Source organism: Daphnia pulicaria, chromosome 7 (genome assembly GCF_021234035.1).
Source record: "Daphnia pulicaria isolate SC F1-1A chromosome 7, SC_F0-13Bv2, whole genome shotgun sequence".
Classification (NCBI taxonomy): domain Eukaryota; kingdom Metazoa; phylum Arthropoda; class Branchiopoda; order Diplostraca; family Daphniidae; genus Daphnia; species Daphnia pulicaria.
In genome coordinates this window covers 4,484,274-4,511,999 of record NC_060919.1, presented here as the reverse complement: position 1 = coordinate 4,511,999, position 27,726 = coordinate 4,484,274, and the positions used below count along the sequence as shown (strand labels likewise).

At 41.2% G+C, this 27,726-nt stretch overlaps 7 protein-coding genes and 2 long non-coding RNA genes across 17 annotated transcripts; 6 read left to right on the top strand and 3 right to left on the bottom strand.

Moving 5' to 3' along the window:
• Positions 1 to 685: 685 nt before the first annotated feature.
• On the top strand, positions 686 to 4,984 carry LOC124350117 (cuticle protein 7-like). Of its 7 annotated transcripts, none has more exons than XM_046801135.1 (4): positions 686 to 788; positions 883 to 999; positions 2,778 to 2,972; positions 4,718 to 4,984. In XM_046801135.1, the coding sequence occupies exons 1-4, from the start codon at positions 783 to 785 to the stop codon at positions 4,835 to 4,837; spliced, it is 438 nt and encodes a 145-aa protein (XP_046657091.1). In that variant the 5' UTR covers positions 686 to 782; the 3' UTR covers positions 4,838 to 4,984. The 7 variants fall into 7 exon arrangements, with proteins under 7 accessions (XP_046657091.1, XP_046657088.1, XP_046657087.1 ...); XM_046801132.1 differs by lacking the exon at positions 2,778 to 2,972 and adding an exon at positions 1,069 to 1,263; XM_046801131.1 differs by lacking the exon at positions 4,718 to 4,984 and having other exon boundaries at positions 2,778 to 3,248.
• On the bottom strand, positions 2,781 to 6,593 carry LOC124350249. Its single transcript, XR_006920577.1, has 2 exons — positions 6,487 to 6,593; positions 2,781 to 2,920 (listed from the first exon to the last, which is right to left on the bottom strand). It is a non-coding gene; the product is annotated as an uncharacterized LOC124350249 (long non-coding RNA).
• Positions 5,953 to 6,788, top strand: LOC124350097 (cuticle protein 7-like). Of its 2 annotated transcripts, XM_046801110.1 has the most exons (4): positions 5,953 to 6,003; positions 6,099 to 6,203; positions 6,261 to 6,272; positions 6,344 to 6,788. In XM_046801110.1, exons 1-4 carry the CDS (start codon positions 5,998 to 6,000, stop codon positions 6,641 to 6,643), a joined length of 423 nt encoding a protein of 140 aa, XP_046657066.1. In that variant the 5' UTR covers positions 5,953 to 5,997; the 3' UTR covers positions 6,644 to 6,788. The 2 variants fall into 2 exon arrangements, with proteins under 2 accessions (XP_046657066.1, XP_046657065.1); XM_046801109.1 differs by having other exon boundaries at positions 6,099 to 6,272.
• Positions 6,789 to 7,614: 826 nt separating this feature from the next.
• On the top strand, positions 7,615 to 8,467 carry LOC124350167 (pro-resilin-like). Its single transcript, XM_046801209.1, has 4 exons — positions 7,615 to 7,743; positions 7,838 to 7,927; positions 8,001 to 8,042; positions 8,117 to 8,467. Exons 1-4 carry the CDS (start codon positions 7,738 to 7,740, stop codon positions 8,336 to 8,338), a joined length of 360 nt encoding a protein of 119 aa, XP_046657165.1. The 5' UTR covers positions 7,615 to 7,737; the 3' UTR covers positions 8,339 to 8,467.
• A 790-nt stretch (positions 8,468 to 9,257) lies between these two features.
• On the top strand, positions 9,258 to 10,082 carry LOC124350126 (cuticle protein 19-like). The gene is made up of 3 exons (XM_046801145.1): positions 9,258 to 9,367; positions 9,448 to 9,642; positions 9,722 to 10,082. Exons 1-3 carry the CDS (start codon positions 9,362 to 9,364, stop codon positions 9,953 to 9,955), a joined length of 435 nt encoding a protein of 144 aa, XP_046657101.1. The 5' UTR covers positions 9,258 to 9,361; the 3' UTR covers positions 9,956 to 10,082.
• Positions 10,083 to 12,377: 2,295 nt separating this feature from the next.
• On the top strand, positions 12,378 to 17,200 carry LOC124349383 (adhesive plaque matrix protein-like). 2 transcript variants are annotated; one of them, XM_046799936.1, is made up of 3 exons: positions 12,378 to 12,486; positions 12,587 to 12,706; positions 12,786 to 17,200. In XM_046799936.1, exons 1-3 carry the CDS (start codon positions 12,424 to 12,426, stop codon positions 16,941 to 16,943), a joined length of 4,341 nt encoding a protein of 1,446 aa, XP_046655892.1. In that variant the 5' UTR covers positions 12,378 to 12,423; the 3' UTR covers positions 16,944 to 17,200. The 2 variants fall into 2 exon arrangements, with proteins under 2 accessions (XP_046655892.1, XP_046655891.1); XM_046799935.1 differs by having other exon boundaries at positions 12,780 to 17,200.
• Positions 17,201 to 18,097: 897 nt separating this feature from the next.
• LOC124350173 (cuticle protein 8-like) lies at positions 18,098 to 18,846 on the top strand. Its single transcript, XM_046801217.1, has 3 exons — positions 18,098 to 18,241; positions 18,326 to 18,418; positions 18,486 to 18,846. Exons 1-3 carry the CDS (start codon positions 18,233 to 18,235, stop codon positions 18,726 to 18,728), a joined length of 345 nt encoding a protein of 114 aa, XP_046657173.1. The 5' UTR covers positions 18,098 to 18,232; the 3' UTR covers positions 18,729 to 18,846.
• On the bottom strand, positions 18,795 to 20,708 carry LOC124350359. Its single transcript, XR_006920832.1, has 5 exons — positions 20,043 to 20,708; positions 19,696 to 19,909; positions 19,381 to 19,631; positions 19,070 to 19,315; positions 18,795 to 18,997 (listed from the first exon to the last, which is right to left on the bottom strand). It is a non-coding gene; the product is annotated as an uncharacterized LOC124350359 (long non-coding RNA).
• Positions 20,709 to 20,887: 179 nt separating this feature from the next.
• On the bottom strand, positions 20,888 to 21,724 carry LOC124350145 (cuticle protein 19-like). The gene is made up of 3 exons (XM_046801177.1): positions 21,618 to 21,724; positions 21,394 to 21,513; positions 20,888 to 21,310 (listed from the first exon to the last, which is right to left on the bottom strand). Exons 1-3 carry the CDS (start codon positions 21,621 to 21,623, stop codon positions 21,047 to 21,049), a joined length of 390 nt encoding a protein of 129 aa, XP_046657133.1. The 5' UTR covers positions 21,624 to 21,724; the 3' UTR covers positions 20,888 to 21,046.
• Positions 21,725 to 27,726: the final 6,002 nt, after the last annotated feature.

Here is a 27,726-nt window from a genome sequence, read left to right as displayed (position 1 = left end):
AAATTATTATAAATTTGCAATGATTATCCATTACTGGCAGCAAAATAAGGAAAGATATTGAAAAGCAACAAATAGAAATGTGTGAATAGATGAAAGAACTGCTGTTTGAAAAGTGCGATACGCGGTGAACCTGAATTACTGTTTCAAAATGGGGCCGTCTCTATATAAGATTTGTTGTTCCAAATCAAATCGTTTGATTGATTGCACATCAGCGTAATATTTATTTCGAAATAAAATTGATTGGGAAACTGAAATGTCGATAAATCTGCATTAAAGTCCAACATTAACAGTTTACAATTTTACGGATCTTTTTCCGCTTTATTACCCCAGGGTAAGATCGTCTGTAAATTCATTATTTTACTTCAATTATGTCATGAAATTGAATATGTGCAATGGAAGAACGGTTACTGGCTGAATGTATGAATGAGAAATAAAAAGTAATCCATCCATAAGATTAAAATGGGTTGCGCTTTTAGGCTAGAGCAGGCTAGAGCTAGCCTATAGTCTACAGAATTCACCCAGAACTGAACTTGAATTACATACACGTAGGAGGTGAATAAAAAGTAGACCACTCCGTATGACCCCGTTCTTTTATCTCCGCTACAACATCCTTTTTCTTCATTCCCTTTCACTCGGAATGTGACCAAAATTGAATAGCGAACCACACCTCGACCACAGACTGAGCTGAGGTTCACTGTCAAGTTTGCTGGTATAAAAACGACCAATGCTCCCACAAACGCTATCAGTTCTTCAGCTGTCTTCGATAAACACACAACTCCAACATGAAGGTAAAAAGGCACAACAACTTGTGGATTACAATTTCAACATTCGTCGAAAACTGTCTCATCTCGCTAAAATCCAAATTGTTTTCAAATTTTACAGTTCATCATCCTCGCCGCTCTCGTCGCCGTCGCAGCTGCTGCTGACTACGCTCCCAAGTACGAAGCCCCCAAGTACGAGGCTCCAAAATACGAAGCCAAATACGAGGAAGTCACCTATGTAAGTCTCATTCAGAAAAATGGAAATTGAAACCTGAATGTCATCTGTTTAATTATCACAATTTAACAGGCTCCCCAGCCATACAGCTTCGGATACGATGTCCAAGATAAGGAATCTTACAACGACTTCGAGCACAACGAGAAATCCGACTACAACGTCGTCACCGGATCTTACCGCGTCGCTCTCCCCGACGGCCGCACCCAAATCGTCACTTACAAGGCCGATAAGGACGGATACACCGCCGACGTCAAGTTCGAAGGAGAGGCCAAATACCCTGAGGAGCCCGCATACAAGCCCGCTTACTCTGCCCCAGCCTACTCTGCCCCAGCTTACCCCGCACCCGCTTACCCCGCACCAGCCTACCCTAAATACTAGAAATCCAGTGACTGTATGCCTAATTTATTAAATCTTCGAAAATGGTTAGAATGTTAATAATTGATGAAGATATACTGTGATAGCGATATCATTGTGTCGTCAAAAGTTATTAATAGCCTACTGTAAATAAAATCTTTTACACGATCACCGTCCTTTTAATTTTGTGAATTTACATAAGAACAAGAGGGTACACTCCTTCAAAACTTATGCAACTGTTACTCAACTACAATCCGATTTCATTTAGTTAGAACACAAGATTTTGGAGATTGGTTTTTATTTGTAATACATGACGGTTGCAAGAGTGTGTAAAAGTGCAATCAAACAGGATTGTACCCCAAAAGTAGGTAACCACACCTTGGGATAATGTTCAACAAACTCAAATCGTTATTTAGATTTTATTTGAAAAAAATGAAATAAGTTTTCCTTCTTTCGCTTGAATGCGGTTACTTACGACCCAACGTAGTAAGATCAACAAATCATAATGTATTTCGCGTTCGTAAATTAATACTTAAAATAATATCTAGGTCACATATGGAAAATACACTAGTATAAATAACCTTATTGCAAGTCTACTCAATCTCAAAAGTAAAAACAAGTCACTAATGAAAATAGTGGCCATTGTAATAAATCATTGATGATAACATGTTTACCAATTAAATTGTGGCGGTTATCAGTGAATTGATCACCATAATGAAGTCATTTTTAAGGAAATTGTGAAGCAAAAAAATTAAATACCGTTAGTTCCTGGTTAATTCAAGATAGTATTAAAACGGCCATACTACCATCACAGTCGTGCTATGCGTATTAATTCTGAATAAATGTAAGTCATGAAGTCTAACGACTTACAGTAACCCAGAATTGAACTTGAATTGCATTTGTAATTTTGAAAAGTAGATCATTCATATTACCCATTTCTTCGATCGCCGCTATAGTATCCCTTTTTCTCCATATATTCTGATGTATTCCCTTTCACTCGGAATGTAAGCAAAATTGAAAAGTGAACCACACCTCGACCACAGACTTAGGTCCACTGTCAAGTTTGGTATAAAAACGAACAATGTTTCCACCAACGCTATCAGTTCTTCAGCTGTCTTCAATATACACACAACTCCAACATGAAGGTATAAAGGCACAACATCCTGTGGATTACTCTTTCAGCATTAGTCGAAAATTGTACCAACTCTTTACAATCCAAATTGTTTTCAAATATTACAGTTCATCATCCTCGCCGCCCTCATCGCAGTCGCAGCTGCTGCTGACTATGCTCCCAAGTACGAAGCCCCCAAGTACGAGGCTCCTAAATACGAAGCCAAATACGAGGAAGTCACCTATGTAAGTCTCATTCATAAGAATGGAAATTGAAACCTGAATGTCATCTATTGAATTATCATATTTTGCAACAGGCCCCTCAGCCATACAGCTTCGGGTACGACGTCCAGGATAAGGAATCTTACAACGACTTTGAGCACAACGAGAAATCCGACTACAACGTCGTCACCGGATCTTACCGCGTCGCTCTCCCCGACGGCCGCACCCAGATCGTCACCTACAAGGCCGACGCTTACGGATACACCGCTGATGTGAAATACGAAGGAGAGGCCAAATACCCTGAGGAGCCCGCATACAAGCCCGCTTACTCTGCCCCAGCCTACTCTGCCCCAGCCTACTCTGCCCCAGCTTACCCCTCTCCCGCTTACCCCGCTCCCGCCTACCCTAAATATTAGAAATCCACTGACTGAGTGACTGGATGCATAATTTATTAATTATTAAAAATGGTTTGAATGTTAATAATTGGTGAAGATGTTCTGTGATAGCGATATCATTGTGTCGTCAAAAGTTATTAATAGCTTACTGTAAATAAAATCTTTACACGATCACCGTCCTTTTAATTTTGTGAATTTACATAAGAACTAAGAGTGGACAGTCGTTCAAAACTTATGTAACCGTTACCCAGCTATTATCCAATTTCATTTTCGTTCGAACTCGAGAGTTCGGAGATTGGCTTTTTATTTGTACATAGTGGTTGCAAGAGTGTGTAAAAAGTGCAATCAAACAGGATTGTACACCCAATAGCAGGTGACCAAACCTTGGGATAAGGTTTATTAACAAACTCATGTCGTTATTTAGACTAGATTTGGCAACAAAATGAAATAAGTTTTCCTCCTTTTGCTTAAATACAGCTACTTACGGCCCAATGTATAGCAATAATAACAAATCATAATGTATTTCGCGGTCGTTAATTAATACTTAAAATAATATCTAGGTCAAATATGGAAAATACACTAGTATAAATTACATTATTGCACGGCACGTCTACTCACTCTCACAAGTTAAATCAAGTCATTCTAAGAGAATAATGGAAATTGTAATAAATCATTGATGACTACATGTTTAGCAAATAAATGAGGACGGTTATCAGTGAATTGATCACAATATTAAAGTCATTTTTAAGAAAATAGTGAAGCAAAAAAATAAAATACCGTTAATTCAAGATTGGTGTTAAAACGGCAATAGGACCATACTGGTCGAGCTATATGCATATTAATTCTAAAAGAATGTAAGTCAGTCTAACGAATTAACCCAGAATTTTAACTTGAATTGCATGCATGTAATATAGAAAAGTCGATCGTTCCATATTACCCTGTTCTTTAATCGACGCTACAATATCCCCTTATCCGCCCTTTTCTCCATATATTCCGAAATATTCCCTTTCACCCGGAATGTAACCAAAATTGAAAAGCGAACCACACCTCAACCACAGACTGAGGTTCACTGTCAAGTTTTCTGGTATAAAAACGTACAATGCTTCCACAAACGCTATCAGTTCTTCAGCTGTCTACAATAAACACACAACTCCAACATGAAGGTAAAAAGGCACAACAACTTGTGGATTACAATTTCAACATTCATCAAAAACTGTCTCATCTCGCTAAAATCAAAATTGTTTTCAAATTTTACAGTTCATCATCCTCGCCGCTCTCGTCGCCGTCGCTGCCGCTGCTGACTACGCTCCCAAGTACGAAGCCCCCAAGTACGAAGCTCCCAAATACGAAGCCAAATACGAGGAAGTCACCTATGTGAGTCTCATTCAGAAAAATGGAAATTGAATCCTGAATTTCAGCTGTTGAATTATCTCATTTTGCAACAGGCTCCCCAGCCCTACAGCTTCGGATATGACGTCCAGGATAAGGAATCTTACAACGACTTTGAGCACAACGAGAAGTCCGACTACAACGTCGTCACCGGATCTTACCGCGTCGCTCTCCCCGACGGCCACACCCAGATCGTCACTTACAAGGCTGACGCTTACGGATACACCGCTGATGTGAAATACGAAGGAGAGGCCAAATACCCCGAGTACGTCGAGAAGCAATACAAGGCCGCTTCCTACCCCGCTCCGGCTTACTCTGCCCCAGCCTACTCTGCCCCAGCTTACCCCGCTCCCACCTACCCCAAATACTAGAAATCTACTGACTGGATGCCTTATTTATTAATTCTTCAAAAATGATTTGAATGTTAATAATTGATAAAGATGTACTGTGATAGCGATATCATTATATGTCATCAAAAGTGATTAATATCTTACTGTAAATAAAATCCTTTACACAATTCTGTCCTTTTAATTTTTTTTTTAACTTATATACGAGCAAGAGTTGACACTCGTTCAAAATTTAGGTAACCGCTCCCCCACTATGATCTGATTTAATTTAACTAGAACATGAGATTTTAGAGATTGGCTTTTACCTTGTCCATAATGATTCACAAAATGGGGTGTGTAAAAGTAAAATAAAACAGGATTTTATACCCAAAAGCAGGTGACCACACCTTGGGATAAAGTTTATTAACAAACTCACAGCGTTATTTACCTTATATTTGGCAAAAAAATGAAGTGAGTTTTCCCCATTTTGCTAAAATACGTTTACTTACGGCCAGCAGTAGTTATAACAAACCATAATGTATTTCACGATCCTTTATTAATAATAATTTTTTTAAATATCTGGGTCAAATATTGAAGAGACGCTAGTAATTCACCTTAATTCAAGTCTACTTACTCCCATAAGACAGGAAAGTCTTCGGAAAATGTAATGGCAATTATAATAAATCATGGATGGTTACATATTGATCAATGAAATGATTACGGTTATCAATAAATTCATCAATATATGATACATTCATTTGTAATGAATAGTGAAGCAAAAAAACAAATAGCTAAATAGATATATGTACATGAATTCAAGATAGGCTATGATCTAAGACGACAATAGGACCATATCATTGCTGTGCTAGGGGCCTATCCATATTAATTCTTAAAAAAAATGTAAGTGCTGTATCCTGTAAGTACATACTTTAATTAACCAGAATTAAACTGTTAAATTGAATATATTAGAGGGCGACTAAAAGGTACATAGATATTTCCATATGACCCTTTTCTTAAATCGCCGCTGTACAATTTCCTTTTTCTCCGTATCTCCTTTCACTCGAAAAGTGATGACCAAAATTAAATAGAGAACCACGCCTCGACCACAGAGTGAGGTTCACTGTCATAATTGGTATAAAAACGAACAATGTTTCCACAAACGCTATCAGTTCTTCAGCTGTCTTCAATAAACGCACAACTCCAACATGAAGGTAAAAAAGGCACAACATCTTTTGGATTGGCCTCTCAACATTCCTCAAAAATTGTCCCAACTCTTTACAATCCAAATTGTTTTCAAATATCACAGTTCATCATCCTTGCCGCTCTCGTTGCCGTCGCTGTCGCTGCTGACTACGCTCCCAAGTACGAAGCCCCCAAGTACGAGGCTCCTAAATACGAAGCCAAATATGAGGCTCCTAAATACGAAGCCCCCAAGTACGAAGCTCCCAAATACGAAGCTAAATACGAGGAAGTCACCTATGTAAGTCTCATTCAGAAAAATGGAAATTGAAACCTGAATTTCATCTGTTGAATTATCTCATTTTGCAACAGGCTCCCCAGCCTTACAGCTTCGAATACGACGTCCAGGATAAGGAATCTTACAATGATTTCCTCCACTCTGAGAAATCCGACTACAACGTTGTCACCGGATCTTATCGCGTTGCTCTCCCCGATGGCCGCACCCAGATCGTCACCTACAAGGCCGATAAGGACGGATACAACGCCGATGTGAAATACGAAGGAGAGGCCAAATACCCCGAGTACGTCGAGAAGCAATACAAGGCTGCTTCCTACCCCGCTCCGGCTTTCTCTGCCCCAGCTTACCCCGCTCCCGCCTACCCCAAATACTAAAAATCCACTGACTGGATGCCTAATTTATTAATTCTTCAAAAATGGTTTGAATGTTAATAATCGATGAAGATGTTCTGTGATAGTGATATCATTGTGTCGTCGGAATTTATTAATAGCTTACTGTAAATACATTCTGAAACACGAATTTTCTTCCTGGTTACTTCTTTTTCATTTTGTTGATTTCTAAGAACAAAAGTTTACAATCTTTTGAAAATAATAACCGTTTCGTCAGTCGTCACTATGATCCAATTTCAGTTAGTTGGAATACGAGTTTTTAGAGGTTGGCTTTTACTTTGTACATGTTTGCAAAATGGGGTGCGTATAGCAGTGCAATGAAACTGGATTGTTCCTATCCAACAGGAGGTGACCACACCTTGGGAAGAGGCTTAACAAACTCACAGCGTTTACCTTATTTGAAAAAAAAAATGAAATAAGTTTTCCCCCTTTCGCTTAAATACGGTTACTCACGGTATATCCCACAACCCTTTATTAATTCTAAAAATAATATCTAGGTCAAACTTTTTACGGTTTGCAAGTCACTAGGTGAATCACCTTAATTGCAAGTAGACTTACTCTCACGTTAAGCAAGTAATATTTAGAGAAAATAATGGAAATTATTTTGCATTGGTATTAAATCGTGGATGTTTACATATTTATCAATGAAATGATGTTGGTTATCAGCGAATTCATCACTATACAGTCATTTTTAAGGAAATAGTGATATAAGCACAAAAAAAAGATACCGTTGGAAAGCAGAAAAGGTGCTGGAAGGGCGGTACTTAGATCCCCGCAGTTCCCTGGATGCCCCGAGGAGCCTATAGTGTTCGCCTTGTTGGGCTCTTATTTACATGTGTGTGCATACATAAGTGAAATCTAAACGTGACGAAATATTTTTTTCTGTTTTTTTTCGGATCTAGTATATTTTACATTCACCAACAGCTTATTGACCCCGTCTTCGTGCACTTTCCCCCAAATGCAAGTGCCATACATCATCAGATCAAAGACGCTAGGAAGTCGAGTATAAAAACCTTCGACTTGCCCACCTCACAATAACAGTTGTGCCATTGCCATTCAACAAGAATCACTACTCCGCCATGAAGGTAAAGACCCCAGCAGTGATATTACTACCTCTAAAGTGAAAATTCAGTCTAGACAGCGGTACAAAATATTTTTTTAAATTTGTTATATATCCAGCTCGTTATTCTTGTCGCTCTGATCGCCGTTGTTGCTGCCGACAAGGCTTACAAGGCAGCACCACCAGCATACGAAACCCCCGTCACCTACGTGAGTTCAATAATCTTGAATAATTTCCAAAATAAATTATTAATTCTTCTCCATTGGTATAATCAAATTTTAGCCCCCTAGACCGTACAGCTTCAATTATGACGTCAAGGATAAGGTAAAATTTAGTTTTATCAATATTATGTCAAATATTCGGATTTAATAAATATTAGTGTACGTTTTTTTTTATAGGAATCCTATGCCGATTTCGTCCATTCAGAGAGCAGCGACACCAAAGTGACCACCGGATCTTACCGGGTCGAACTTCCGGACGGCCGCACCCAGATTGTCTCGTACAGAGCCGACGAAAATGGATACACCGCCGATGTGACATACGAAGGAGAGGCCCAGTATCCGGAATACAAGGAACCAGAGGTCAAAGCAGCTCCGGCAGCGTACGCTCCTGAATACTAGCCGAATCTCGTTTTCTAAATTTCAATCTCACATTAATAAAAAAAAAATAACAAAATATTTGAATTAACATCATAAATGGATCATCGATGAAAGCGCTAAAAGGTCATAATAAATGTCGTGAAAAAACCAGTTCTATGCGATAAATGTTTTCTTTTTTGTTCTCTAAAGTAATATACTTATACGGATCAAAATATTTATACATTTTAAAGAGCTCCATTCTTTTGGTCATGTGGGTTCGCGGTTCGCCGGTGCATACAGTCTGATGTTAGAAAAGTCTTCAGACAAGGTCGTCCCTATTCCATATTAAGAGAAAGTTCAACCGTTTCTCCAGCAGTCGCTAAATTAGACGGTTTGGCAGAGAGAACTCTGTTGAAATCACGATGCGTACAGCATCACGGGACCATCCATCAAGGTGAAATTGATGGATCACCACTATGAAAATAGCCTCATCATCACTTTCATTTTCTTTCCCGTTGAGACCAGATTGAGCCGTAAAATGCTGTTCAACTCAGGTTGTGTCGAAAACTCAATTTGCATATTATAATAGGTAAAGTCGGCATTGTACAGTCAAACTCGGACCCGTTTCACTTTTTCCAATGAATCTAAACAGAGGAAACACAGCAATGAATGCAACAAATTCTAATGAGCGCCTTGGGATATTGGCTCGAATCGTTGTCTTGCTGTTGCTGTTTACTGTCAGCTTTCGCTTAAACTGGCCTCGTCGCAGATAAATATAGCGACATCAAGATAATGTTATATCGGTGGTGGTCTTGGGTCCAATTCAAATATGGATCCATTCCATCTACAGAGCGAGCGATTTCCTGTTTCATTAAAATCTTAGTATTGGCTTTCTCCATTCCCTTTCCCTTCTAGTCTTTAGCGCCTCCCAAAAATCCACGAATTCGAGCTGATTGTCACCAGTTCACCACCTTTTCTGAGTATAAAAACCCCGTCCACTTATTCACGTTTCAGCACCAGATAAGAAACCAAGCAGTTAAACGGAATAATTATTCTCTCTCCAACATGAAGGTAAAAAAAAATCTACAGAACTATCCATTCCTCCGATCCGATAAGCATGTACCGATAAATGGTTGTTTCCTTATTTTTAGATCATCTTCCTTACTGTTCTGTTCGCCGTCGTTTCTGCTATGCCCACCGATCAGACCGATGACAAATATGTCAAGTTAGAATCAGCCCCAGCACCTGTGTACAAGACTCCGGCTCCAGCTGCAGCACCTGCATACAAGGCTCCGGCTCCGGCCCCAGCATCTACTGGATACGTTGCTCCCGTCAAAGAAGTATACGTAAGTCTAATAATAATTCAATGCTATTTATAATTTGGTATTCCAAAATTAATATACGATTTTATTTCTTTTCCATCAGGTCCCTCAACCCTATAGCTTCTCGTACAATGTGGTGGACGATGAAACCTACAACGATTTCGATCACTCTGAAAAAACGGACGGCAAAGTGACCACCGGATCTTACCGGGTCGAACTTCCGGACGGCCGTACTCAGATCGTTACGTACAGGGCTGACGAAAATGGCTACACGGCCAACGTCAAGTACGAAGGAGTAGCTCAGTATCCTGAGTACGTCGAAACTAAGAAATACTAAACCGTGTTTATTTTTTACATCTTTACAGCACAAAATACATTAGATTATATGTACTGTTATCATCGTTCACGACGTGCCGGTGTGTTCTGACCGTCGGTGCTGCCAAATAAATTTGTTTTTAAAATTTCGAATGATTCTAACAAAATTTTGCGACGCATGTACACTAATCGGAATTAAATTCCAACATGACATGAAATAGTGATACCAGTTATTTAACAAGGAATTTGTGTGAAAGCAGGAAGAGGTATTTCGTATTTCAGTCTAAAAGATATCGGGTCTGCCGGAGAAAGTATTCATTCAATCTAATTATGGATCGACCTGACGATGTTTTGTGGAAATTCGAACTACAAAAGAGAAAATAGTAGGGGTGACCCATAGGTTTATTGCAGACAGGTCGCTTTCTGTTACATTAGTTTGTTTTTACAAAAATCGCCGTGCTTAATGAACAAACACTGCTAGAAAAAAACAAAAAAAACAAGAAACAATACAATGAGATGATTGGAATCGCAAAAGGCGTTCACGTAGTTTCACTCGTGAGTCCCGACTCCCGAGACTCCATTACGTTTTTACTATAGGTGCCATGATTGGAAAGGTATGATAAGACCTCGAATGTCCAGTTGTTTTATACTTATCGTGAATCTATGCTGAAGCCCGGAACCCCTTCGAAATGGAAAATATATTATCATAGAGTTGCTCTCTGTCATTTGCATTTCGTATTTTGTTTGCCATTATTATTCCTATGAAGCTTAATTTGACGCTCAAATCGGGGTCAAGCTGAGTCATCACGATTAATATTCTGTGTAATAGCCTCCAAATTAACATTTAAATAATAATTCCACAGCATTTGTTTTTTGTTTTCCACTCCTAGCTGATGTTGCTATTATCGCTTTCTCTTGCGCCTACATCTCTTCAAGGAAACCGAAGCTACCGCAACAAGTTTCAAAAATGAATCTGGTTAGCTATCAAGTTATTCTAGGGATTCATAATTCTTCTTTCTATTATACAGTTCACCCTGCTGCCTTAATTCTTGTTATCTGTGTTCCACAATTTTGCAACGAATTGCGGAACTCGAGTAAATACACTACATACATATCTCTGAGCCAAAATAAAATTGATGATATTAGTCTAGCAAATAAATTTTCTGAGAAATATTTGTTTGTCAGGAATCAGGATGTAGTTATTCAAATCAAAGATCCGTCAAAGATTTGTAGCAAACGATAACGTCACAATCGACCGATCTTATCTCTGCTGAAAAGTTTCTGTGTGGTTATTTTAAAAGAGAAAAAACTTGAATATCAACTACCAGTCACTTGTCCTATATGCTCCCAGTCTTCCTCTGTACCCCATGTTGATTTCATCAGAAAAATTTCTATCACAAAAATTTGTCGTGATAAAATTTGAAATATTTAAGCATACGGTTATGGTAAAGGATTTATTTCACTTTTCGTGCGGCTGGCTCTCATTATACAGCAGACTATGTCTATTGACGGAACAATAAATTTTTGGATGCTGCCATTTGTATTTTAAGCCAAGTAAAACCCATCGTACGAGTTTCGTTTTGTCCAAAACTGGTGGAAACGTGAGATTGGTGGAAGACGCAACGGACGACGAAGTCTTCCTGGACAATAAATATAGAAAACTCGAATGTGGTTCTGCTATGCTGGAAATATAACAGGTTGTTACTCCCGAAAAAAGAGAAACGATCCCTTATCTATTTGTCCCAACGTTTTCACTGAAATTTCATTGCTGGCTTCCTCGTGGGGATCTTGTTTTTCGTTTGCAATGTTCGTCGCGACATGTCGATGACCGTTTAATTGGAACGAAAGCCGGGGAAAGCGAATGAGCGGGTCTCAATGTGTCTCCAATCTTTCTTCGTTGTTTTTGTTTTTGTTTTTATTTTATTTTTTTGTCTGGTTTTAATCAAACGGAGAAAGTCTTTTGTAATTGCCCGCACAATAATGCAATTGTTTTAAAGAGCTAGTGTTGTTCACTTTGGGTGCCAATAATGAATAAGGAGAAATAAAATAGATTTCCCGATATCACAAACTGACTGACAACCGCTTATTATCACTTTTATTTCAAAGTCGCTGTTGTATTATACCATATCCGCATATATTTTGACAAGGACGCGCATCTAATAATACGACAAAAAAATGAATTCACGCCCGATCACAATTATATGGACTGATCCACATAGGTGTATCGCATGAATGACCATTTTTGGGAATGATGAGCGGTGAAAGTAGAGAGAGAGAAAGTAACTGGTTCAAATCGACTCGTCGCGAAAACAATCCTCTTTCTCCACCGGTATCCCAGCTGAACGAGAAGACGATCAAGAGAACCTGTTCGTCTAGTTTATTCGGGATAGATTAATTGCTCCCATTCCTCAGTGGGTCCTTTTGAGACAGCAAGTCAAATCCTACGAGAATGTGAGCAAGTGTATAAAAGGAAGCGTTCAAGCGTTGGGGATGCATCAGTCTGTGTTCGCCGTGCCTTCTCTGTTGGTGATGATAGCGCCAAATAAAATGAAGGTAAGTTTTAAAAAAAAAACCATAACCAAAAGAAGATTGGCTATATCGTAAAAAGTGTCAAACGCTCATCGTTGATCAATGGATTTATCCCGTTTCTTAGATCGCCATTTTATCGATCGTCGTTTGTTCAATTTTGGCGGTGGACGCCGTCCCTGATAATAACGTTTACGGATCCAACCAAGTTCAATTTTCGCATCCGCAACCAATCAATTACCATTACGTAAGTCAAATGTTCTTTATTTGATTTGAATCAAATTCAACTATAGATGAATTCCGCCTATTGTTTGATACAGCCGCAGCCTCAGCCACAGCCTCATTACGGGTCTCAGCCAAACTATCACGGCCAGGCAGGATTTCATCCAGCTCCGCAACCTCAACAGCACCACGGCGCTAATCAATTTTCTGAGCAATATTTAGTGACGGCCATCAAAACTGATCCCGCTCCTCCTCCGGTCCAGTATCAGCAGCCGAACTTCAAACCGGAGAGTCCGTTTAACGGCCAATCCTACATTATTGAGCCGTCTTACCTTCTGAAGCCATTCCGGCCGGAAACTAGCTATCACGCCCAGCCATACCGTCCACATAACCCACCAGCACCTTATCCACCTACTTACCAGGCACCTTCCTATCCATCCTATCAAGTTCCGTCCTATCCGGCGCCCGTCTACAATCAAGCGCCAGCTTATCAGCAACAACCCTATCCAGCCCCGGTGTACCAAACCCAGCAGACGCAATCTTCTGTCTTCTTAGTGTACTCAACTCCGTTGTTGGCCGGGTATTCCACCAGCACCGTCACCACTATTGAGCCGACCAAGACGGTAGAATCACCAGCCGTTTCACCCAGTCAAATTCAACCTGTAGTTGAAACGGTTGTACCGGGAACCACTGTCAAATGGTCGGACATTCTATCGGCGGACGCCAACGAACTAGGTCAAAAGTACGCCGACAAAGGTAAAGCCGATAAAGAAGTTGCTAAAGAATCGGAAGAAGACGACGACGACGACGAAGAGAAATCAGCAACCACCAAAGAAAGTGATTCCAGCAGCCAGCCGGAGAAGAAGCAACAAGACAACGAAGGCAGTCAAGAACAGAGCAGCAGTTCGGAAAATGCCAATTCCCAGATTTCCTATCCGATTCCGGCTAATCTTACTTCGAAAGCCGTTTGGAAAATTCCCAAGACGGTGGCCGACTACGTCCAGTCTGGCGCAGCGCCAGACGGCAGCGTCGATTCCGTCCAGCAAGAAGTCGGCGACAAAAAGAGTCCGTCCAGGGACTCTGAAAACGAAGAAAGTAGTAGCAAGTCCAGTTTGACAGATTACGACCAAGTTGGAACGGAGAATAAAGAAAGTAGCGAGACGACCACCGCTGACCAGGTCACCCAAGTTTCACTCCAAGGAGAGCCGGCCAAATACGAAGGACGGACCCAGCAGCACCAAGCCGAACAATTCACCAGCAGCGAAACACCTGGAGACAGTAACAAGGAACCAGGTGTTGTCGAACTGGTTACTCCTCTTCAACAGGAGAAACCGAAATCTGGATCATCTGTTTACTACGAACAAGGTCCTACAATTGCTGGACAGGAAGTCGTCGAATCGAAACCCCAGCAAGAGGAAAGCCACTTGGAATCCTCGACTCTCTACAAGGAACCGGTAGCCGAATTTATTAGTCAGCCGAATTATTCCGTTGCGGATAATTCGGAGGAAGAAGAAGCCGGAACGGAAAAGTCGCCAGTCTTCTACCAGCAGGTCGATGAACTTCAGAAAGTCAATTACGAAGCTGCCAGTTATTATCAATCGCCTAAATCTGAAAGCCCGTCTGCTGCGGCCATCGCTGAAAATCCGGAAGTCCCGATCCAGGTCAGCCCGGAAGAGGTATCACAACTCATTTACCAATTAGCATCGCTTCCGGGAATAAAACCATCGGATGAAAGCGAAGAAACCACCGATGCGGCAGTTGAGGTGTCGAGTGAAAGGCCGACCGATCCAGCGACCTATCAATCTCCCTATCCAGCACTTGCATCGTTACCGGATGAAAGCCAAGAGATTTCCGATGCTGCGACACCATCGACAGAGAGACCGGCCTATCAAACGACTTACAAACCCGTGATCCCGAAAATATACCGGCCTAAAGCCGATTCGGGAGAAGTCGAGCCGCCCGAGTCGGATTTCGGCGAAAAGATCAAAACTTTCACTAAATTCGCCCTTGCAGTTCAGAAGGCCACCCAACAAGGCATTTACCAGCAGCAATCTGAACCTGTACGAACTGTGGAGTCAATTAGTTTCACGCCCTCGGCCCCGTACGCCAACGGAGAAGGAGTCACCCAGGATAACAAATCCGAAAGTGTAAGTACTCAAGAGAAAACCAGTTCGGAAAATGATTATGCGCCCGGCAATGTAAACGACGAGCCGCTCAAAGTCCAGCAACCGGTCAGCGAGCCAACGTATCCAGCCGAGGGACCTACATACGAGGCCAGTTTGTTCTACAGAAAGCCCGTAGCCCCGGAAAATGAGGCTGGACCTACTACTCCGCCAACGGCCATCCAATCTGAACCAGAGTTTTCAACCGAGGGGCCCTACAAGTTCAAGCCGCTTTTCTATGCTCAAGCAGCTGACAAATTCACACCACCTCCACCTACTGCGGAAACCAATTACGAAGAGCCCAAATTGGTCCAAAATGTTGCTGAAACGACGGGCTCTTATAACGGACGCATTGTGGCTGAGAAAATGTCACCCGATGAGCCTGTGCAGGTCATCAACGCATTCCACCAATTCGTGTACACAGGTCCGTCATCGGTTCCGGTAGATTCGACTTCGGCACCCATCATGGCCCAGTTGCCGGTTTTGGCTAGCGATCCGATGGAGAAGACGGACAATTACGCCACTCAAAGAATTTACACGGCATCCGCCGAAATCCCTGGCGATTACGTCGCATCCTCGACGCCAACTTACACGGACCAGAATTCATACGTTACCAGTACGTACGCTTACATAGAAGAAGCCGGACTTTCGGCCGAATACCAAAAAGAAATCGCTTCCGCCCAGAAAGAGGCCGACTATGTTGCCCAAACTTCGGCGGAAGGGCCCTACGATCAAACCGAAACTTCCAATATTTCCCAGGAAGAGGCCACCGACATTCCGGCCGTAAACAATCAATATCCTTCGTACGAGTCGCCTAAAGTTAAATCCACCGAAGAGACTTCAGCCGAAGTTTCCTACGTGACCGATTCTTACCAGGAAACAACAAAATCTCCATCGTACGAAGCGTCAGTCGGCACTACTAAAGCTAAATCCGCCGAAGTGAGTTCCGCGGAAGTCATTTACGCTCCGGTTACCGATTCGCCCAACTACCAAGAAAAGACCAATGCCTTTTCATATGAAGCAGCAGTCAGCAGCAGCTCTAAAATCACATCCGCAGAGGAAGTATCTGCTGAGATCGTTGACGCTCCGGCAACCGAATCCGCTTACCAAGATAAAACAAGCGAAGCTCCCGCATATGATGTCGTTGCTCCCGCTATTACAGCCAGTCCCGCATATGATGTCGTCCCTCACGCTGCTGCATCCGCCGAAGATGTGTCGAATGAGGATCACGCTCGGCCGGTTACCGATCAATACGAAGCGACTGAATATCCAGCAGACGTTTCATTGACAAATTACCAAGCTCCGGCGATCACGCCACAAGAGTTCATTCCCGCTGTTGCCCCGCCCCGTGACATTTACTTGAGCACACCAGCAGAGCTCGAGTCGTCGACACTTGGCGGGAGTAGCTCAGAATCGCAGGAAACTACCTCAAACCAGCCGGAAACGAAATCCGCACAAATTACAGATTCTTCGTCTTACGGGACCCTTCTGCCAACTGAAATTCCTCTGCCACCCTGTCATCACTCGGACAAGAGCGACGGGAGCGGTCATTTTCAGAAATTTCTTTTCAATCCCGCTGCTCTTGCTAACGTTCCTCTCGACAGTGTTGAGACCAGCAGTGGCGAAGATGATTCGACCACCGAAATTCCCGACGTGACCACTCCAGTCGCTACTTATAACGAATCGACTTCAGCCGAGACCTCGACGGTGGCCGCTGCCGACGGCTACAAGTACGTGTTCAAATCACGACCAACTCCCAATCGTTTTTACGAGTCGAAATCGACCACTGCCATCCCATCGGCCAATTCGACTACCGTCGCACCGCCGACTTCCAAGCGGCCTTTCGTGATTATTGGCAAGCCAATCGAAATGAGGAAACCCGTCAACGGTCGAGTTTATTCCAGGCCTTCGTCGTCGTTGCCCCAGAGGAAGCCTCAAACACTGGCTCAGATCAAGATTTTGCCGACGCGATTGCGCTCTTCGTCGTCCACCCTTCAGTTGCCCAATCGTCGTTTTTTCATCGGTAGAACGCTGATGAATAATGACAAGAATAATAATCAGGACACGAGTAAAGAAGATGAAGCCAAGAAAGACGCTTGAATCAAATTGAAAAAGCGTATAAAGAATATTAGAATATAGAGTTTTGAATATGTAGCTTCTTCGATGCAGGGTGTCAGAAGCGTGCCAAGAGTCCTTCCTGTTTCCGTTATGAATTAATATTTTTTTCTCTCTAGTTTTACAGGTGTTGAATTGACTGCTATACCGTTTGTTCGCACTGATGATTGTTTTAAAATTGGCCAAATCGTTGTTTCTATACATAAATCAGATAAATAAATACTAATGATACTAAATGTTGATACCGAAATTAATTTCTTGTTTTTCTACGCGAGTATAATTTTTCTGGCGTTGAATAGAATGAGAGAAATACGTAGAATAAGAATGAAATAGGAGATTAATTTTAAATGTCACTTGATTTGACAATAATCCTTGGTAAAGGTGACGAACCGGTTCACTATTCTGTCCTGCGCGTAACCTACTAAGATATAAATTTCGAAGGGAAAGTTGGCACAGTAGATATGTGGCCTGCCCAGAGGCGCCCAACGTAAACCTCTTTCTCAATCACTATATGAGAGGTCCAGCTGGTTTTTGAATGTTGTTTTCTTTGTTGCTATGCTTTGATGATGAATGAAAATTCAGATAATGCCACAAACAACCACGACGAAGTGATGAGACTACATTAAACTAATTGGTAATAGTGTCGCTCAACTGAGAATTTGCTAATCAACTTCAACCACAAAACGAATTAAATTGGTTAGGGCTTAATTAATTTAAAAAAAAAACAATGGAAAAGAAACAATGGAAGGTAAAACAGAAACACGAACTCGAGATAATAATCCCATTCTACATTCACATCTCTCCGCGCGGTAAAAGCGTACGCATATGAATATGGTAGCTGTCACTTGTCACTGTCACTCTTCTTATCATTTAGACTGAAAAGAAACACGATTGAATTGGCATTCGACGAAGATGTGCTGCAGAAAAGACATTATGCACGCATGCCCGAAATGGTGTCGTCAAGGCAAACAGGGGACAAGGCAACACCGAAAAACAAAAAAATACTGTTGGAGTTGCGGAGAAAGTGGATTTCAAGAAAACTATACTTGCCCCTGTATAGGAGGTTATATCCCGTGATTACGTTTATTCCTAGGACTCTCGATTCGCACCATAAATTTCCACTGCTGTGCACGTATCTCCCCTTCTCGTCAGAGCCATATGGCTTCGCGTATAAATAACCGAGTCCACCGTCACCACCATCAACAGTTTTGTCAACGAGTAAGACACAGTCGGATCAAACTCACCAAAGTTCTCCCTTTCTCAACACAACAGCCATGATGAAGGTAAGAAAATCCCATGTTGAAAGTTGAATTTCACAGTAACTAAAACGTGATTTTAATTTGGAATCGACTGCTGATGTTGAACAGTTCTTGATTTTCGCCGCTTTGATCGCCGTTGCCATGGCCGCTTACGATGAGCCTGCCGCTAAGGCTGTTGAGGAGGCTGCTCCAGCTGAACCCGTATTTAAACTTGAACAACTTTGATCCCAAACCGTACAGAAAATTCCTAAGTTAATTGATTCATTAGGCCCCTCAGCCGTACAGCTTCGGCTACGGCGTAAAGGACGAAGAAACCTTCAACGATTTTGATCACGCTGAGAACGCTGATGGCGAAGTCGTCACTGGATCTTACCGCGTTGCTCTTCCCGATGGCCGCACTCAGATCGTCACCTACCGCGCTGACAAAAACGGATACACCGCTGACGTGAAATACGAGGGAGAGGCCCAATATCCCGAGTACGTCGAACCTGCGCTCAAAACCACATATTAAAAAAGGATATTTTTGTCTAGAATTCAAACCCCCATTTCTTTTTATCTATCACAATTATTAATTATCCATTCAAAAAGATATTTAATGTATTATCAATACAAAACGGATTTACACTGAACTGAACCAAAGTTACAAACTTACAAAATTCCATTCACTTAAATCATTCTTCGATGTCAGTGACTGGAAAGTTAATTTTTCCAAGTAGATTACACACAGCGTTGTAAATTTTAAACCATTCCCCGCGAAATTTATGCATCGAAACATTTTAGCTAAAAGAAGGGAAAGTGGGTTTTGATTTGTAGTTGCACAATATCGGCCAGAATTTTTAAAAACTAATTTACTTTGAGAACGTTTGTATGGTTGGACACTGGTCTGCCCATTGTAGCGCCTATGTTACAGAAATATCTCTCACTGCCTAGTTTGAGTGTCATTTTCTCCGGATCACTGGTGGGTAACTCAGTTAAACTTCTAGAGTAAGATAGGAATCTGTTTTATTTTTGGAAATTGCTGAGTTGTTACCGAACTTGTCGTCCAGTCTTTTTTCAACAGTGGCAGATAGTCGGGATAAATTTTGTAATCGGTTGAACCTGTGGAATGGATCAATCATTAATTATAAAGTCGATACGAATATTAAATCATTTTTTATTTGTACCAGTTTCTTTGAAGATGGTCCCAACATCCAGCAAACTGCAGCTTCATATGATGTCGAAAGATGTGTGTCCAACTGTCCACCACTGTATTCTCGATGTTTTACTTCAATTAAGTCGTGTCGTGCACCTCCAGGCACATGAAATACCGGGTTCCAATTAAACTCTTCAGGCACTGCTTGTCCGGCAGATAAAAATCGACGTTAACGGAGAATTCTTCGTTGACTTTTTTTAGTCACGAAACAGTTGGCAACCTCTGAAATGAAAAGTAGACAGATTGTATTAAAATTAATTGATTTTCTAAATGTAATTGAATTTACGATTGTAATGGGTTTTCGTATTCCGGACTAAACAGTGGTCACAGAATTTTTGGATGGCAGAGACGATTTCAGTCAAGGGCTGACAAAGAAATTTGGCAAATTCCATCTAGCTGCTCGCCAGCCACTTGTAAGACCTGGAGGACATCTTTCAGTTTGAATCCCATGTGTTGGAATGTCAAGCTGATATTTTCCCCCATTTTTCACCATTGTTCACCTGAAAAAAAGAAGTAGTGCATTCCATTAAAGCATATATAAAATGCTATTCTTACTTAAACAACTAGGAATTGCCTAAGCCTTCCCAAATGATCATATGGGCTCTTGATATTTTAATTATATTTGAATTCTACCTGGTATTCATGTGAGTGAGCATAAAATCAGCTATTTCCTATCCGTTGAAGCCTGGAACACGTAGGCAAAATTTGGTCTTGCAGTTTTCGGTACCAAGATTCCTCACACTGGTTGGTGATTTTCTGTAACAATAATATTTTCCTCTTTGATGTGGAACTATGTTCAGTGGTTATCAATGTGATACCCTATTTGGTGCAAAACTGTCTAGATTCAATAGTTCATGTTCAGTTGGTTAACGATTCAGGATGAATGTGGCTGAAAATGAACAATTCAATTCAGTCCATCAGTTGTTTGTTCATTATCAGTAGAAGCTACTTCAACTTGCTGCACTGTACTTGAAAGGCCTTGTTGTATTTCAGCAAAGTGGTGGTGTAACACTGGCATATAAAGGTACACGGAAAATTGTCTTCTTGCAACACCCATCCCTTTATGCGTGGAGAAATTAAAATCCATTGCTGGCTTTTCTAAACTACTTAAAACTACTTCGTGTTAGCTGTTAGAACAGTAACGGACTAACCGATGCAAATTTTGTTTTTTGTTTGTGTCAGACTGTCACTGTTAGTGTGAATTGGGAAGCCAGTGTTGCCAATTTAAAAAACTCGACGCATTCTAATAAAATGTTTGACAAATATTTGTCAGCAAATATTATGATTATGAATTACTTTTGACTGAAATTAATTACTATTATGTTTGAATTCCTGCACTGAAATTTGAAAAAAAAATCTCTTAGATTTACTTAGGAAAAGGCCGCTAGATGACTCGTGAAGAGTTGTTTGAAACATAAATACATCTGCTGATCTTTTACGAAATTTCCATTTTAAAAAAGTTCACAACTCGCATGAAATTGTTGTTAAATTATAGATTTGATCTGTATTCATTTTCTGACGCATACAGTTATGAGCCTAAATATCCATTGGTATAAAGTATTATGTATAGACAGGAACTAGAATATGTCAACCGCATCAAGTGAACGTGAATCCTATCGTTGAATTCGTGATTATTATTAGTACTTTGCGGGGTAGGCGGCCGGGTAGGCTGGCTTGTAGGCCGGTTTGTAGTCGTAAGCCTTGATGGTTCCTTCGGTTTTGACGGTGGAAATCAAACCGTAGCCGTCGTCCTTGTAGGTGACCACCTGAGTGCGTCCGTCGGGAAGTTCGACGCGGTAAGATCCGGACACGACTTTACCGTCGGCGGCCTCCTGGTGGCCAAAGTTGTTGTAAGATGGAGCATCGTTGACGTCATAGCCGAAAGTGTAGGGTTGGGCGGGCTGTAAATTTATTTATACATCAGAGAAATTAGTTTGAAAGAATATAAACTTGCGAGTCAATTTTCTAATAGAAAAACGCTTACGTAATCGTAGGTCTTGCCGTAGGCCGGAGCAGGGTAAGCCGGAGCAGGGTAAGCCGGAGCAGGGTAGGCCGGAGGAGAAGCAGCTGATGCAACAGCGACGAATGCGAGGATAACCAAGAACTATAATAATAAATTAATAATACAAATAAGTCGCAAAAAAATAAACCATCAAATAGAAATGATCAAATAGAAGATTGTAGCCTACTATTTTCGAAATAACTTACCTTCATGTTGATTGGGATTGAGGTGGATAAATAGTTGTTGCTGGAAACAAAGTCGAATGGGCAACTGATGCTTTGACAATATCCAGGCCCGTCTTTTTATACCCGGCAAAAGTCTGGTATAGTGGTGCTGGCCATCCGCACACGGCGGAATCGTTCAACCGTGAGCCCGGGCGCGAGAGCGTTGGAAAAAGAAACCGCAGAAAGTGAATCGTGTGCTAGCAGCAACAATCTTTATTGGCCTGTTATTATTACAGTTTAGCCCAGTTCTATTTTTCTTCTTTCCTTTCGAGAGACAATCACCATTTTCTCTCCCAGACGGTATTAGCAATAATATTTGGCGCATGTGGTGTGTCTCTCTCTTTCGCCATTACATTTTTGGGCGTTGTTTCAATCTTTTCTTTTTTTCCCATCATTTTCATCCAAAGTTCCAAACTAAATCGTTCGCTCGAATCAAACCTTTTTCTTTTTAAAATGTTAACATTGCAATATTGTAACAGTCTGGAAAAAATGAAAAAGTTAACTGGGTGATGACGTGATGGGTACGAAAAAAAAATCGACAAAACGGGAGACATTAAAAAACATATGCGGAAACTTTTAAGACTTTTGGAAAAGTTGGTCTTCTTCGTCGTCACTTTTTCCTTGTTCAATTTTCTCAAACTTTGTTTTTCTCTTTGTTATTTTTTCCCACCTTAATATTTTCCTTTCATAATTTTTAAAAACTAGAACATACACAGCTCAGCATCAAAATTTCATTTTTAAAAAAGGAACGCATCCGCCGCAGCCAGTTTGCTGGGCTCTCCGCCACAGCCAAGTTGAATTTGTGGACATATATAGTTATATGCATTTCGATGCGGGTGAATGTGTTGTGCTGCTCTGTGCTGTGTAGTAATACAAAAGTTATTTGCATTTGAAATGGGCAGCACCAGCAGAGGCCGTGCGGAATGAGAAATAAATAAGTAGCGACGCCGCCGACTCCTCTACATGTAACATGCAAACTTGGTCTACATATAAGTATATAACTACTATATATCCTAGCTATACACACACATTCGAAGCTCGCGGGCGGTGCGAAATAATCCAAAAAAAAAGGTAAAAGTTGGCTCAACTTTTACCTTTGGACTCGTGTGGAAATGCGTGTGCCGGCTCAGCTGGGGTCCCGTGAAAATGGTGCAACAATATCACGCGTGCCGCAGCAGTTGCTGCTGCTGCGCCGCACGAAATATCATTTGGCCCAGCGGGAGTCGTTGCTGCTGCACGCTCGGCATTCAAACGACATGACGACCGTGTTTGTTGTGTAATGTACTTATCGTCATTTCACCTGCTTCATACCCAGCACAGCTCACTTTCTCGCTGTATAATAATACGCGTTCTCCTTCTTCTTAGACATTTTCTCCCGACTTGGAATAATACACAGCGCACCTGATGATGATGGGCTCAAAACCTTCGTGAGCCGAAGAGAGACGCGCCCCAAATTGGCGCTGCTGGAAATGTTTAGACAGTAGTATACAGCAGACGACACGGACTTTGATCCCGTTATTATTTCGTATAGCGGATTTCTATTGGCGACACACTTAAACGTTATATTATGTGTATATTGCATAATAATATTTATACAGCAATAACGGTTCAATACTGACCGGATCAACATCAGTTGCAGATATATAATTCATTTAAATATGATGATGATAATAGTTGATTGCATTCATTTTAATTTCATGTTTGCACAGGTCGTCTCTTTACTGTTCCGGCTTTTCTCGTCGCAGCATTGGTGATGCAGGCTGGACTGTTTCCATTCTCTTTATTCCGACGTCGTGCGGCCGTTCGTGTAAGACTTTATGAAATATGAACTTTGGCATCATTCAGCTTTTGTGTGCATTTAATTTCCGTCTTTGTGAATACAGCTACAGCTGCCCCTATACAGCCGTTTCTCAGTTTCTCCTGGCGCTGTTAAAGATGCTCCTATTATTCCCATTCGGAGAAAAACAATAGAATAAAAGTGACCACCGCCGGCCGCATCCAAATCGTCACCTAGCCTACAAGGCCGAGTACAAGGCCGACAGCTAATAAGTTGGTACGGATACTTAGCCAATGTCATGTGAGGTACGAGGGCGAGGCCTACAACAAATCGTCTAGATATTATCCGGGATTACACACACAATATAGACCCAGCATCCCATGTGTATACAACAGAAATGCTATAAGCTATATACGTATTTTAAGCTCTGTCATCTTTTCCCTGTGCCTATCAACCCCCAGAACATGCACATATATCTACTATTCTGTATTTATAGGTGAAATTGTGAGCATTATTTAACAAAGATCGAAAGATTATATAAAGACATATCATCAGTGATGGAGGGGATTTGACTGGCCCGAATTATACATGTACAAAGAGTCTCTCCTGTATGAAATGAAAAGAAAACACAGACATGCATTTTGTCCGGCAATATTTATGTGCTGCCGTCTGTTTTGAGCTTTGGCCCATCATACATAGAAAATCGCAGAGGAGGCAGAGTATCATCTAAACAGCTATAGGGATATAGGATATTATTCCGGCCCTTTTGACGAGTTCCTTTTGACGTCAACGCTATATTGAAGAGAGCTAGCTAGCTATAGCTAGAGAGAGTGAAAGACGATTTAGCTCAAGTGGCATTAACGTGGCTATTTATATGCGGTAGACATCTCTAGAATTTCAACCTATATATATTCTATATCCATATATACATGGCTGCGGTATATAATATACAACAGCATTCAGAGTAAAAAGCATTGATGGCAATCTAAAACCCAGCAGCAGACAGGGCGGATATACAACAAGAGTCGACTCTTTTCCAGCACTCTTAGAATACTACAGAATATTTAAATACATGTAATATAAGATTCGCAGGGAAAATAGATAGATACAGACGAGACAGTATAATATAGCTCTGCTGGCGTGTGGTGCGGGCTTATATATTGATATACGAATCAACGCATAAGTTATATGCATGTTTCTCTTTATTCTTTGTTGGATATACACATCTCCTCGTGTATATGATATGATATTACATATCCTACATGCCGTCCTCATCATATAATGTAGACTGTGAGAGATGTTGTGTATAAATAACCGTATATACACCATATAGCCAGCTCTATACTGCTCTCAGCCGACGACTATATACTGGATCATTCCGCTGGTAGCCGGAATTATAAGCTTTCTACTCTTGTATTACATACATACATCCAGTGCTGGGCTGTTGAGCTATATACTATATTGAGTCGTTTATACAGATATATATAGGTATATATACATAGTTGAAAAAGCTAGAGAGACATTGTGTTGGGCTGAGTTGTATAGAAACTTCTGCTGGCTGGCCGGAATCACTTTTTATCGATCGGCACGCCCGCCCGGCCTAAATATCAGCCTGCTGCTGTGACTCTCAATGCTGCGACAAGGCCCAGTCTATGTATCACACACAAGTCGAGACAATCAAAGCGTCTATGTGACGAGAGCGAAGTTTTTCTTTTGATTTTAAAAAGAAGAAGAAAAACAGAAGACAAAAGGATCTCTAAACATATTATTTGCACAAAGCGATATACATCTATCTAAAAATAATATACATCTCTCGCTAACTTTTACGCTCCCCTCGTCGCCCCCATTACGTGTCTATAGCTAGACATATGTGAGCTAAAAAGGGAATCGAATCGACATGTCTATATAGACACACAGCAAGGCATCAGCACAGCTCTATACACACAATTGATGCTGCTGCTGCTGCTGCTGCTGCTGTTGGCCTATATAAATGTGTAACAAGACATCAAAGCGCTTCTATCCATTTCCCCATGTCTCATACAAAAAAGGCTATAATATACAACTCTGTGTGTAGAGGAATAAGTCAATCTCCTCGGTGATGTGCCTTTGTTGCTGCTCGACATATCCTCCCTATATGCATGTACTGCATCCGCTCAAATCGTTACAAGTTCCACGCGGATTTCCATCCACCCAAGCAGCAGCCCAAAAAATATACACAAGGAAAAATAAAGCCAACAATAATATACTGTATATATCCCAAACACGTGGGGTTGGAGCTGTGCGGCTTCCTTATCTACATATAATACAACAAGAAAGAGCATCAACATATAGCAGAGCAGCTCTTGCAAAGCCGTTGGCCGACAACGAAAACATCTCTCGGTCTCATTAACGACTAATAATAAGCCCCCCACCCGAGCACAGCGTGATTATCTCTACTGTCGTCGAATTTCAAACGCGCCCCAGCACTTTCACGCCAATCTAGATAGACACTGCTGGCTGCTGTGCATAGAGCAGTTTATCATATGACACAGCAGCAAGGGTTTTCCCTAGATTTCCCATTGTTACTACAACATCCAACGACCTCAATTAATTTTCTCAAAGTGAAAGAGATTATTCCCACCATTTTGTGTCTTTTCTATTTATTCTTATATCGCCTATTATTATGTATAGAAGGCCGAGACTGTGTGTGTGTGCTGTTAGTGGGTGTCTATATATGGAAACCAACGATAAATCTGTGTGTAATAACAATGGGAAAAAGTAAAAGAAAGAATAAGAATGGCTGTACATATAAACACTTGCACACGTGAAAATTCACGCCGAAACCATCCGTTTTTATATATACACACACACAACAGGCCGTCTGCGTGCTGTGTAAATACCAAGGACGCTGTGTGCTGCTGTGGGGCCGGCATATGGACTTGGAGATATAGCTATATAGTCTATATATTTTATTTGCTGGCCCTGGTAATAATCTAGCATAAAAGCCGGAGGGAAAAGTAAATACAATCGGCCGGGGTGTGGCTCCTTATGTTCTCCTCTATATTCGCTGTTGATGAGAGCAGAGGCGATGTGCTGGTGCTGGCCAAGGCACAACAGCAGCAAGTACTAGAAAATCGATGTGTTCACGCGCACACACGGTTGGTGGTGGTGGTGGTGATGGTGGTGGTGGCCTTTTTACAACTCTTTTTATATGCCGAAAGAGAAGAAAAATATATAAAAGAAGAACCTTTTCATGTTGTCTTATAGGCAAAAAATAAAATGTCGTCCATGTTGTATTTTCTTGTGGAAGAGAAACAGCGAAAGTTTGATGGATATTATATCATATTCCTTTTGATATTATTATTGCCCGTGTACATATACTGTTATATATATATAGTATACGTGTGTCTGCGTGATGGATGCGCCGGCTCAGGCCAATATCAAGAAACGGCCAAGTTATATCTTTGCCATCCTCTATCTCATCATATTTATGTACAGCTGTTGAATGCTAAATGAGAAGTCCAGCGCGGCGCCTATATAATATGTTCCTACTATAATATAGCTGGCCTGGCTGGCTGGCCTGGCTGCCTGTGGTGCTGAGCCGGTGCGCGGTCATCCATTTATGACACTCTCTCCATCCGGTTATTGATGCCCGACGTGCTGTCCTTATCCTTTTGAAAGGAGAATAACAAATTGCCCAGCACACGGACGGACGGGCCGGCAGTAGCAGTAGCAGCAGCCCATCAGCAGCAGTGGAATAACAAAAGAAAGGAAATAAAAAAAATAAGCGGACCGGATGATATGCTGGGCTGCGCCATCAGCAGCGGTAATACGAAATGAGAGTGCTGCTGCTGGACCGTAGCTATATTTTATTTAAAAACCTTTATATGCGCGCATAGATAAGAGAGCGCACAAGCGCAATTGTAGCCTATATTATATGTGTTTTTCAAACGGGAATTTTCGGTCGAAATGTGTACATAAAATCGGAGGGAAAGTATATATATACTATCTAGATATAATACCTATAGTACCTTCTATTTGCTATTAGATCCCATCACACGCCCCACCAATAAAAACAAGATAATAGAAATCGAAATTGTTTGGATATTTATCGATTTTCGGGCGCGGTTGCTGCAACTGCTGATGGTCATAGTGTCTTGTGATTATTTTCCAAACGAAAAAATAGAAAAACAATAGAAAAAGAAAAAAAAAGTGTCTGGGAATATCTAAAAGAAATAGAAAGAGAGAGGCCCTCACTTTATATATTTGCTATATATCGGCAGCATGATGTAAGATGGCGATGAGGAATTTCTGCAATAATCCGACCGACCGATT